The 13,312-nt window shown below is 38.7% G+C and overlaps 1 protein-coding gene across 2 annotated transcripts in view; it reads right to left on the reverse strand.

The window, feature by feature from the left end:
- Positions 1 to 13,307, reverse strand: part of TTC13 (tetratricopeptide repeat domain 13) — a 36,741-nt gene extending 23,434 nt beyond the window's left edge. For both annotated transcript variants that reach the window (XM_035321643.1, XM_035321642.1), the window contains exons 1-8: positions 13,075 to 13,307; positions 10,601 to 10,695; positions 9,260 to 9,335; positions 6,378 to 6,448; positions 4,272 to 4,337; positions 2,818 to 2,910; positions 2,064 to 2,180; positions 1,135 to 1,245 (exon numbers count right to left, since the gene is read on the reverse strand). In XM_035321643.1, coding sequence (XP_035177534.1) covers positions 1,135 to 1,245; positions 2,064 to 2,180; positions 2,818 to 2,910; positions 4,272 to 4,337; positions 6,378 to 6,448; positions 9,260 to 9,335; positions 10,601 to 10,695; positions 13,075 to 13,267 — 822 coding nt within the window. In that variant the 5' untranslated portion in view covers positions 13,268 to 13,307. The remainder of the gene's footprint in view (positions 1 to 1,134; positions 1,246 to 2,063; positions 2,181 to 2,817; positions 2,911 to 4,271; positions 4,338 to 6,377; positions 6,449 to 9,259; positions 9,336 to 10,600; positions 10,696 to 13,074) is intronic.
- Between the last annotated feature and the right edge of the window lie 5 nt (positions 13,308 to 13,312).

Here is a 13,312-nt window from a genome sequence, read left to right on the forward strand (position 1 = left end):
ACAACCTCTCAGAACCAATACTAGAGAGGGATGAAAGAGCAGTTAAGGGTAAGATACTTCCTCCAAGAAAAAAAAAAAATGGGGTGGAGGAGTGCACAGAATTGTATTGATCTGCAAATCTGAAAGAAGAAAGCATTGTTCCTGTCTTGAAAATCGAGGCATTATTTATTCTTGCCAGTTATATTTTCATCTTCACTGTCTGGGCTTTTGGATGTCTACACCAAGAATCAGAAATTCAATCCAACTATTATTTGTAAGTACCTCACTTGACTGAGATAAGATACAGACAGTACGTTCAATGACAACCTGGAGTTCTCACCTTGTACAGTGAGTGTGTGCGCGTGAGGGGAAAATACCAGCTTGGATACAAAATGGGTAGTGATAAACTATGAAAGATACTGGGCTGAAACCCAGGAGTTCTGGGTTGTCTTCTGGTTCTGTCAGGCCTTCTTCATACAACCTTTACTGAATTCCAAGCTGATAGTAAAGGCAAAAAAAATCCACTCTGTTGGAATTTAGGAATCACAGTTACATCTTTGCTTCTCAAATTGATTTCAGTTGACTGAAAAAGGAAACAACTTCTCTGTTCATTTTAGAATCCGAGGGAACAATTATGTTCCCTCTATTTACTTATGAGCCTTTCAGAATCAACTTATAACTAAAATACACAGACACTGATGCAGGGGGTTCTCTATTCCTAGTTTCTTTGAATAATAGCTTGTTTCTAGCTCATTCAAGAAAGAATTTATTTTCCTCTTCATCCCTTTCCCATTCACAGACTCCTCTAAGGTGTCTCCATTTGATGGAAAAAAAAAGTTTAATATAACCATGCAGATCATAGCAGAGATGCAAAATACAAACGTCTTTGAAAGCACTACATAAACACATCATCAGTTATGACTGATTTACCAATATGGATATTGGTATATGCAAGACCAGCAGTACTTACCTGTCATATTATGAAGCATTACATCGTTAGAATTGGACCAAGAACATTTTCATTTTGCTTGTACTCCTTTGCCTTAAAAAAGTTTTTATGTGAGAGAAATATGTGTATCAACACCAAATGAGATTTCTACAACTATTTTTTGGAAATAACCTCAAATAGAGAATTGTTATTTAACATAACTTTACCTTCAAGAGTCCTCTGTGAAAAAAGGTTAAGCCTTTATAAAGCATAGCTATAGGCTGATTTTTGTTCAGTTCCAGTGAGTGCTGAAAATCTTCGTGGGCTGTTGCATAATCCTGTGATAAAGTGGATTTTAGATGACAGAAGAAACACTATACAAATAAAGAGTAATATATATTTGTATTTTCATAAAGTTAAACTACAGAATTTTCTGTGATATATGAAGTTACTCTCAGGGCCAAGCAGCAATAATTGTAAACTGCCACTTAGAATATCAACAAATAAGGAATGAACAATGCACTTTCAGCTTCCTTTTCAGTGAGTGCTGTATAAAACAAAGTAAATGGATAAAAAGACTAGACACAGAGACAGACCAGAGTAAAGTGAGCTGTCAGGTATTTAGAATTCAGACAATCTTTAATGTAAAATGAGTAACTTATCTTCAAAGTGTAAGAAAATCAACACAAACTGATTTCATAACAAAACAGGATATTAGATTATTTTTTTAAGCATATATAGTAGTTACTGTGACAGCCATAACTTCTTCTTCTTAGTCTAGTATTTAATAATACTACTGAAATGCAACTGGAGGTTATAAATCAAATTCTTTATCCATATCCTATACCTCAAACACACGCAATAATTGGAGACATGCACGCAAGGTAAACCATGCAGTTGCCCTCTGCTTCTCTGCATTAAATAGAAATGCAGACGAAATCCTTGAATAATATCTTTGAACTGCTGGAAAGTTAAATAAAGTAAAAACACTTCCCCCCCCCTCCATTTAAATAGGAAAGATGGTCTTGAACAAAAGTAGCAACAGATACAAAAAAACACACAAGAAAACGCAAAAAAAAAAAAAAAAAAAAAAAAAAGACAGCAACAGCAACATCCACACGACCAGAACCAAACAGAACCACCCAAATCCACTAACCTCAGATATGAAGTACAAGGTGCCTCTATGCCTGTAAAGCCGTGCTGATGGCTGTAGCTGAATAGCTTTGGTGAGATCAGATAATGCTTCACTAATTCGTCCTAGTGGGGACAGGATCTAAGAGACCCAACAAAAACATTAGTTTACAGCATGCAGGCTGAATAGATTGGGTTTATAAACATGAAGGCTATTCTTTTTCATGTTCAGCTGTAATAGAATAACTATATTTGCTAGAACAGGATAGAAAACTCTACTATTTATTTTCTAAACTCCTATGAAATAGAAAATCTGAAAGCATCTTTCCCTTGAAATACTAGTGTACTTTCAACCATCATCCTTTTTAGGAAATTAGTGTTTTGAATAGAAACAAGACAACCAACGCAAAATACTGTATATCAAAGTAATTCCAACACACTCAACAGAAAACGTAATTAAAACATTCTCAAACCTTTTCAGTTTAGGCAAAGTATTCCCCCCAACCAAAATTTGCCCATTTCCCAATTATATGAATGCCTTTCATATTTTTAGATCAAGATTACTAAAAAATATATAAATATTTTTTGTATTTTATAAATAAAATAACTATACGCTTAGACATAATATATGCCATTATATTGTCTATAGTAACTCCATACCATGTATGTTTAATTTTAAAAGTAAACATTCTAGATATTACACGAAAAATTATACTTGAAAATACTGTGTAATTGCAACAACTTCCAAGGATCTGAAAAGATAGAAAACAAATGCTCACTTCTGCTCGTTGTTCAAATACTTCAGGATGATCTGGTTCTAGGCTAATTACCCTACTGAGCTCAAAAAGAGCAAGTTCAGCATTTTTCATATCCTGAAAAGGAGAGAAATAAACAAGGTAAAAAACGTACTTACAGTAATACACTCTGAGCACTGAAGAACAATTAATTTGGCTAAGACTCTGAAAGTGCATCAATTTACATTAAATGCCCTTCATACCTTTGCTAACAAGATTAAGATGCAGCATGCTACCAATAGCTGAAAAACACCTACGTGCTATAAAAAAAATGAACTCTGCTTGTAAACATCAATTTTGTGTTGCAGTTCTAATAACTTATTCTTGGCAGCAAAGCTGGCTTAAGCTCTCACATGAACTCCAACACACATGCACACACACAGCAGTGCTTTCATCAATACCATTTATAACCCGATCTGAGGAGTTCTGGCAAACAAGTTGATGGCATCAGTGCCTTGTCTAAGTTTTTGTATTTTCCTCGATAAGCTGTAGGATGGGAGCACATAGTTCACCTACAAAAAAATGGTTACATAGCAAGTTGCTATATAACGAGTTTTAACATGCTAAACACTACCTTTGTGTCTCAAAAGTGTTGTTGACAGAAACCTCATTTTATGAAGCGAAACTGTAGAAACATCTAACAAAACTCAGGAAAAATCAGGCTGGTGTTAAAAATATGCAAATATAAGGAACTTTAAGCTCCTGTCAGCACCACTAAAGAATTAAAGATCCTGCACAAAAGAAATTTTCAAGAAGTTATTCAACTCTTCTTCCCTCTAGAATACCCAGAGACCACTCAATCATGAGTTAGCAGGCTACATAAACTCTATCTACTTTAAAACTTATTTTTTCTCAGGAAAATTTTGAGCCGTCAGCTTTAAGTAATTTAACTTGAAACATATTAATTTGTTCAATAAGATTTCAACAAGCATGTTCATCGAGAAGCAATATAAAGCCTATTGGACTGCAAGAGCTGATGATTTTCCACGTTGCAATAAAAGACTTTTTCATTTCCAAATACAGACCAGATATAAAGATGTGGAGCTTCAGAAACGTGCCTTTTAGAAGATGCTGCTCATTATCTTATCTGATAACTCTTTCAAGCAGCTGTAGCTCCCAGCTCTCAGCCTTACTATTCACAACTCACAATTGTTCCTCTTTTCTCCTTTGGCATCCTTGCTTCATGTTGCTTTACTTTCACAGTCCCACAAAGAACGTACCCATGGGCTGCGTAGCATGGTCCACTAGATCACTAGGTTACAGAGCACCTACCAAGGGAACGAAATGGGACACTTCTGCTCGCCTATAGCAGGAGAGCATTGAATTTAGAATTTGATAGGTACATACCGATCAATCTAAGCTCCTCCTGTAACAGGCCTTCTTATAGTTTAGATTCAATTAATTCAGTCACCTATAACTTTAAATAAACATCTACTTACGTGGAGTCCTTTTTTTCCATATGCTATCCCTCGTCCATAGATTGCACTAACCAGCTCCGGTTCTTCCTATTAGATTAAAAGCAAATGTAATAATCAGTTAACAAATAAGCATCTTTCTTCAATAAATGTTTAGTTCTTGTAGCTATCAACTAGCAAGCAATGAACAACCACAGCTGCCAAAGATACTACATCGATTGTACTACACCCTATACTTTCATATGTTCACAACTTTCAGGTTAATATACTGGAATTACTGGGCAGTATTTGTCTGGAAAAAGAGCTAAACATCTCCAACAAATCTGATGGGAGAGAAGAGACTTCATATGAGAAATGCTATCCACAGCATTTTTAACACTATTTTATAGCAAAAGCATCCAACAGCGAGATACAAAAAAGTTTCATGTATATCTTTATATTCCTTTCTTCAGGTTGCACTTATGGTTTAGTTTTATAACACAAAAGGAAAGGAGTTTAGACTCTGAGGGGTTCTATTAGTTAAACATATTCTGCAATAAAATGTAATCCGGACATGGCTTCCCACCCAAATATGAAGAACTACAATTTCAGAACTGTTTTTCTTGGCACAACTAAGCCTATGCGATAGGGGTTCCCTGAAATCCAGTCAGGAATTGCCTATTTAAATACCTGCAACCAGGTACGTAGCTGTGCTATGGAAGTTTGTAGTATAGGCCTGGTCTCATTTACCTGGGACAACTGCCAGGAAACAAATTACTGCATTGACTAAACAAGAGATAAGTGGTGTAACCAATGCTGATGGTTTGCCAGACTTCAGCTGATCCCAACTGTACACGTGCCAAAGTCAAGTTCAGGTAACTTCCCTACTTTTAATATAATGACTAAGCATGGATGTTTTGTTCTGTTAAATGGTCCAATACTTACTTTAGGTGTATTTAAAATTGTCTTATGGAAGACAGAGTGAACAATCTTAATAACTCTACATTCTCTGAGGCATCCAATCATGGTATCATGATTTCAGCTGAAGCGTGTGCATTACAAATCTACTCTATTACATACACACTTTTCAGTTACTTTCTACAGTTGTTATATCTTGCTTATCTTCACTTTCTATTTTACCTTCTTACTCAAGAGAAGGTGGGAAGAGCTTTATAACTCTAGTGATTTTTAGAAGCAGGATTTAAGTTAAATAATTCCTTACATTATAAGCAAACCAATGACAAATCTCTAAGTAACTGAAAAAAAGTTCTGATTCATAGCTTTTTTTGTCCTCTGTTAAGTTCCCTATAGTAATTTTGTTGAATTGCTATACTTTCACTCAAAGTATGAGCCATATGCCACCTGAGTTAAAACACGCATGATACTTGCAGTACTACTTTACCACTTCCATTTGTGCACCACAACCAGTTTACAACAAAAAAGAGGCATGTACTTCTCATAGTCACAGGTTCTTGGGCATACAAACACAGTATTTTGATATCAGCTTTAGGTATTGGGTTTTTGTTATTGTGTTTTGTTTGTTTGTTTGTTTTAAATGTGGCTACCCAATTTCATAGAAGATTCTGAATTCTTTACCTTGATCAGAAATAAATATCCTAAAGCATTAGCTAAGTTTTACTTACAAACTCATCAAATGCTTACCACTGAAAAAGGATAAACCCAGCACACAGAAGTGTTCACCAAGAATGCAAAGTGGAACCTGACACTAGCAGTAAGCGATCTCTCTGAGTTTTCTCCTTATGTTACTAGCAACACCCTAACTGCAGCCCATCTCCTCCCATGCTCCCCCCTCACACAATATGATCTCAGTCTACACGCTAAGACAGGAATTAAAGGAACTTCAGTCTTGCACAGGTTGGTTTCTGAAGAAGCTTTTTTTAATTGAAATGTCTTAAATTATTCATACAGATGAGAAAAATACTCACCAACTAACCAAGATGCTGAATCACCTGACTTTAAGAGCATGCTTATGCTTGGACAAAAAATAAATATCAGAGCTGTTATTCTCTTTTTAAAACCCTTAATTCAATCTGGTTTAGTAAAAGCCATAGGTTAGATTGGATAACTTCATAAAGTGCTTTTTTTCCTTAAATACTATATTTAGCTTGAGGAGTCCAAAAAGAAGCTTACCTGAAGCATTGTTGAAAATTGTCGTATGGCTTCATCATACAGGCCGTTGCCAATCAACACGTAAGCAATTGCTAACAAGAAGTTACAAGCAGAAGTAAAACATCAAAAAACTGCTGACTTTCTTTGCATATGCATTTTACAATTTGGTTGTATTTACAGGGATATATATAATGTATATACTAGGAACTTATTTAGTTAGTCAAATGTTTTCTAAACTGCCACTGAAATTGCCTGCTTCAACCACCACCTACCCCTTGTTAATTATTTCACTTTGGATTATGCTCAGCAGAATTGGGGTTTTGTCCCTCACCCCCCCCTTTTTTTGCAAGCAGTTTAAGAAAAAGTTCATGTTAGCTTCTAAAGTACTTAGGACTAGCAAAGGTACCTGGATGCCATTTGGTAGCTCTAGATGAACTCTCAATTGTAAGTGAGTTTGGCTAACAGTAATATTTCTTTGATCCTTCCATTAGAAAGCATCTGATTTTACTTGGTTGCATAATTTTTACTAAACTTTACTAGCTCACAATTTTTTCCTTCACTTGAAATACCTAGAAAAAAATGAAGTGATTCTGTTGTTTATAAAACTGAGATTGAAAAACACAGAATCCTTACTCATTTTAAAGTATTAAAAGTTTTAAAGTTCTTGTACCCTGCCTTTGGAGCAGAAGCTAGGTATTTGAAAAAGAAACAGACCACTGTTTTTAGTAACATGTTCCCATAATCTTTGCAAGATACAAAAATAGTCAAGTCACAAGACTGAAAAGCTGTGGTTGTGCTTATGCGACTGAAGCTCAGTTTTGACAGCTGAATACCTACAACACTCTTACTGAAACAATCTTTCACAGGTCTTAGCTCTGGACTAAGATCTGCCCACACTGCCCACAAATAGCAAGCATCTTGCAAACCAGATCTGTGAAAGGTAAAGAAAAGCATTTCTCCCAGCAGTTCACATGAACAGCTGAGAGCAGAACTGGACACTGGAATTTTACTTTTCCCCACACTTCTACTGAGTTTTAGCAGTCATCCAAACAGAATGGATGAGGTCTATCAGCTTAATTATTTACTCAAACATGAACAGACAAATAAAGCCAACTAGAACAGAAATATTTTTATAGGACAAAGACATTTATCAGGCAGGTCACAATCTTTAGGCAGTGTCACTAAACTCTGTTCATTAAAGGAAGAAAAAAAGATAAATGAAAGAAGTGAGAAATGTATTTAACCCAAAGACTCTTTAATTCTTGGAGCATTTCTTTTGCACAGAAGGAAGCATGTGTGCAATATAATCTTTTTCCTCAATATATAAAAAGCTTCACTCTGTGCAGACATGTAGTATAGCCACCAATTGAAAGAAAACAGGAAGAATCAAGGACAGTTTGAAGAGCTCTTGAGTTTTTGTTATTTCATTATCCTCCAAGCCTACATCGTTCTTGGCATCATCTTTATGGTTCCAATCCCCGCACACAGAACAATCGGCAAATAAAAAGAAAGTGAATTCAAATATGCTAGCATTAAAGAAAAAAGCTGAGGAAGCAAGAAAATGGAAACTACTTGTCTTGCTGATAATGAGTTTCAGTTTTATCTTTACTCAATACTCTTGGCAAAACACATGAGGCTGAAGACTATGTCTGTAAAGCTATGGCAAGTGATTGGCAGTAGCTGACAGAATATCAGCTTTTTAAATTCCAGCTTTTCAATTAATTTTCAAGTACTAGAAACATTACAAGTGCACTTCATTATGAAAAATCTAAGGGTTAACAATGATTCATTTGTCCAAGTATTTGGAAACTAACATTTCTTCAGAATGCAAGATACATTCCACACTACTTTTCCTCAGAACAGTTACAAGGAGTAGCACAGAAACAAGAGGGACCCAGGCTCCTCACACCATGACATCCTTGAAATAAAGTGGGTAGGTAGATGTCAGCCTACAGGCAAAACATGAGGATAGGGACCTTCTGGCATAGTCTTAAGAGTCTACAGTGCAGATATTAAAGCATCAAATATTTTCTGCTGGTTGGAAGTTCAGTATTCCCTGAAAGATTCTGGTAACATAGTTAGGTACACTAGGAATATGAAAGATTAAACCCTTAACTTTTGCTGGACAAATCATTGAAGGCGGAAGTTACATCGACAAATAACTACCCTATTGTTTTAACTTTGTTAGACCAATTACGAGGAAAGCCTCTCTTTGCTCTTATACAAAAGACCCTCTGCTGTCTTCCTTGAAACACATTCTCACCAATCTCTTTGCTGCCTCGTAGTGCCCCTGCTTCCTTCAGAGGAGGAAGCTGCTCCATTTTGGAGAAGCAGTGCAAGTAACTTGTTCCTCAAAGCTTTTGAGCAAAGGATTTCTTGTTGCTTTATTTCAAACACCTCCATCCTCTGCCCCAAGTGTGCTTTGAAAAAACATCAACAAGTAGTGGACTGCAGGATGACAGAAATTCAGAAAGCCTTCTTGCTACCTGTAAGCGTTGATGAGAAGAGTGTGTGGAGAAGGCAAAACAGATCCAAGACCTATACTTGTGAGAAAGCACATTCCACTGAGATTTTTCAGGATGCTTGAATAGTTTTAGCCATCAATAGTGACAGAAAAAGGGAAGCAGAAAGTAGATGAGGGAGTTTAATGGGATTTAATTAAAATGATTTCTGAACACCTGCTTAAGCAGACTCAATGAACAATTCCAGTGAGCACAGCAGAAAGGATTTTTAGGAAGACATACCTGTTTTCTCTTTGTGTAACCAGAGGAAATACACTAGGCTTTTTAGGATCATTTTAAAATTAATGTATCACTTAGGAATCAATAGTTTAGCTTCAAAAAATTCAATACTATTACTCAGCATGTACTTCACCCGCACAAAACTTATATAAGACACCTTACCCAATTCTTCATTTGTGTTGTCATTATCAGTAGCAAACGGAAATCTTTTTTGCTCTGCAAGTGCTTTCGCTTGACTCTGTAAAACATCACCATTTGTAGTGCTTAGCAAACAATGGCAAATAGTTTAACAAAACTTTAATATAGAATGCTTTAAATCAAAGTGTTACGACTACTGTGATTGCTCTAATTGAAAACAAATTCAATCCTAGTCTTCCACAGGGAGAAAAAAAAATGTTCTTCAGTCAGATACTGCAGTTATTCTCTCTAACAAACGGCTAACTAAACATTTCAAATGAAAGAACATTGACAGTATTTCAGGAGTGGTTGCTGTTTATGTATTACACCTGTCTAACATGAAGATTTAGAAGTTTAACACACATTACCTCATAGGAAAGTTTCTGTTTTTACCCCATTAACTATTCCTTTGTTTCCTACAAAGGGAAGGGTACTACAGAAGACTAAAACACAAAATCAAATACCAAAAAGAAAATAGCTCCAGCAATAAAGACAAATTTAACTTAATAGTGTCATGCTAAAGAAAAAAAGGCTGTCCTAAAAACTTTCATTTGGTTACAGATGAGACTACAACAGGCTGATCAAAGCCTAAGATTTGTGTTCCCTGAATAGTTTATCTGGAGAAACTGATTTTGCCAGAGACAGCCCCCCAATTACTGACATACTCTACCCTGTTCATTTTCATATTTTTTTTCCAAAGGTAGCTGTAAGCCTAGCAGAGCAATACATGTTAGAAAAATGCAAAACTCTTATTCAATTAACCTTCCAAACTGTTCTAGGAAGTAAGAAGGGAAAAACTAATATCTCTCCCTGCTCAGTTCTCTTTCGAACTGCACATCTGTGTATCTTTAACTTTACAGAAAACAGCTTAACACCTTAAGCTTCAGATGGCATTTTTAACTCAATTTCCTCTCCTGAGAGGATTGTGCTTTGTCCTCCTGCCTTCTGGTTTTAGTTTTTATTTTTGTCTTGTTCAGTCAAAAGAAGTCCCATCACTTGCACCCATGACACAGTTATTTCAACCACCTACAAATGCAACAGTAACCATCGCAAGCCCATTATAGGCTTTCTGCTCTGTTAAGCTTGGACTGGTTTAAACTGCTGACAGCCCTAAAAACTCATGCTGGAGTACTGCAGAGCCATTCTTCCATTACCAACTTTAGTTCCTTTGTACTTAAGACTTTTTGGGACCTATGCCTACTGATTAATAGATTCTATTTATAGTTATTTGCTTAAAATTAACTGCATAACCAGTTGGAATTAAAGTGATGTCACTTCAACAATCTATTAAAAACTGTTTTGTACATTATATTCTTAACAGCTTACCAGAATTTTTTCTGTGTTGAGAGAAAGCACAGACTCGCAAGATGAAGTCCCTCTTATGTCACAATCTGATTCACGGAAGTGCAAAAATGATGAGTCTAGGGGAAAAAAAAAAAAAAGGAAAATTAATACCTTTAAGAACTCAAGAAGTCACACACATGCTACCACATCCCACTCTTCCTCATGTTCAGCTCAGCTTCCCCCCCAAAAAAGAGCTGTGGAGTAACAAAAGGCGGAGGGAAACTGGAATCAAGTAGGGGAAAAAATGGGGTAGGCGTGTCTGCAACTGGCACACTGATCCTGTTCTCTTGCCCAACACACTGAAGACCAAATTATCATTCCAAACCTACAGAAGAAAATTAATGGAAGGGATCATATGGAGGTAGGGAAAGAGCTGCTGCTGGAAGTCCAGGACACAGAGGTAACCAAGACTGCAGAAAGCAGAGAGAACATAGTAAACCATATTTGACTAAACAGATACAAGACCCTCACAGGTATGTTACTAAGGATAACATTACCTTCTAGGAATGATACACAGCTTGGTAGGACAGGAAGGAAAAAGATTAACAAAATAAAATTAACAAAGTAAATTAACAAAGTAAACCACAACATTTTTTTTTAAAAAAAGCCCCTAGATTGACCACTGAAGTCACAACCTAATCTACGTGGTGCTTTGACTAGTAGCCCAACAGAACTGTTAGCTTTTCAACCTTCAGATCCCACAGCTTCTATCAATTTGAAACACTGCAAAAGCAAACAAGAAAAAGCAAACACAGTATTACTTCCTTGATTCCATATCACAAATGCCTGATATTATATTTACAAACAAGAGTGGAAATAAGTTTGATGCTAAATTTGAAATGGGGGAGGAGGGTGTATGTGCATTCTCATTAAGTTTTACAGGCAGTGCTATTCTTGAAGTTTGATTGCGTAAGGTCTGCAGTTAGCTAACTCCCCGTTTCTCACAAGCACAGGGGAAAAACAAAATGAAACAGCCTTCTTATAAGGAAGTCAGGGAGTACCTAAGATCATTCACTGTAAACAGAAACTTGGAACTAAGTTGAGCCATAAATGATAACTGGGTGGGAGAAGTTTTACAACAGAATCAGGACAAGTGAAAAGTAGAAGGTAAAAGTCTGAAGTCACAAAGTCCTGTAGGAACAGTGGCTCACCACCCACAGCTCCCAGAAAAACCATTGCTGGTGAGAGGTTTCAGCACCGCCCTGTTCTTTATGTTGGCCAAAACATTTCTCACCCATACGATGGGCAGCATCATCAGTACTTTACTTGTTCTGTGCTGGTGCCCTTAAGCCAGTGATGGGGAATTCAGCATAGGCTCACTGAGCAAATCACATGTCAAAATAAAGAGATGTGGGCATGACTTGTTAACGCCAGAACCATTTTCCGTATAGTAGTGAAAATTTAATGAAAGAGTTTTTGAATAAGGTAGCAGGGCATAGTAACAGCCTACCTGTTGCAAAGTGAAGAAGGAAAAGCATCCTTTGCAATTCTCAGGGCAACAAAGATGCCATACATACAGGAAGAGTGGAGCTGTCTTTGCCTACAGGTTACATACAGTCAAACTTGTATCACTCCGCTTTATTAACAGCTTTCGGTAGGATCAGCAGAGAAACTCCTGGACCTCAGAGTCGGCAGCAAGAGAAATGCCTTGAGACAACAAGATTCACAGCTGCTGGGAAAGCTGACCTAGGAATCGAGAGCTTCAGGGAATTTTTCAGCTGGCAATTTATTTAGCCACAAGATTTAAATAGCAAGGAGTGGACTGCTGTACAGCTGTTTTAGAGGAAGGAGGGTAAGTATATATATCTATGTTAGACTAGAGGCTATCTTATGACCAGCGAATGCCAAAAGCCGAGGTACGCGCTGCAGAGCGCCTCGTATCGATCCCGGTTACACGGCATCTCTTCACAAGCACACCGCCATCACGTCTCAGTCCAACCTCCCGGGCTCGCCGCCGCAGCAGCGTCCTGAGCCTACCGTTCCCGTCGCAGCCCGGGGAGAGCCGCGAGCACAGGCTTTGCAGGTATTGACCCGCCCGTTACGCAGTTTGTGTTTTATCTCGGCGCCGGGTGAAAGTCTGTTCGGGTCCGCGCTGAGCCCGAACGACCCGGAGCGGAGGCCGGCTGGGAGAGCTTTCACAACCAGATGTGGCCCTCGGACGAGGGCTCAGCCCAGGCCCACCCCAATGAGAAGCAGCTGGAGCAAAGCCCCTCCTTAAAACCCCCCAGAGCTTAAAGCTCTGAGGAGCAAAGCACACACGTAGAGGGGGGAAGCGCAAACCCAGGACCTGGCAGCGAGGCATTTTGAGAAAATCCCGATTCCCCTGGCCGCGTGCGGCTCTGAGGAGACCCCGGGGAGGGCTGGCAGGACCCTGACGCCCCCGGGGCTCCCTCCCTCCCGCCCAGCACATCCCCTCCCCACCCCGGTGCCGGTCCCGGTCCCCAGCCCCGTCTCACCGCACTCGGCCGCGTACTGCTCTGCCCACTCCGCCGCCGGGCCCTGGCGCTGCCGGTGCAGCTCCTGCTTGAGCAGGGACACGGCCGGGTACCGCTCGCTCAGGCACAGCGCGGCCCGCGCCAGCGCCGCCACCACCGCCAGCGCCGCCCGCAGCCCCCGGGCGGCCCCGCGGCCGCCGCCGGCAGGTGCCATGTTCGCAGGGGGGGACGCCGAGGGACGGGCAGGGAGGAGGTCGCC

Source organism: Oxyura jamaicensis, chromosome 3, assembly GCF_011077185.1.
Source record: "Oxyura jamaicensis isolate SHBP4307 breed ruddy duck chromosome 3, BPBGC_Ojam_1.0, whole genome shotgun sequence".
In the NCBI taxonomy this organism is placed as follows: Eukaryota; Metazoa; Chordata; class Aves; order Anseriformes; family Anatidae; genus Oxyura; species Oxyura jamaicensis.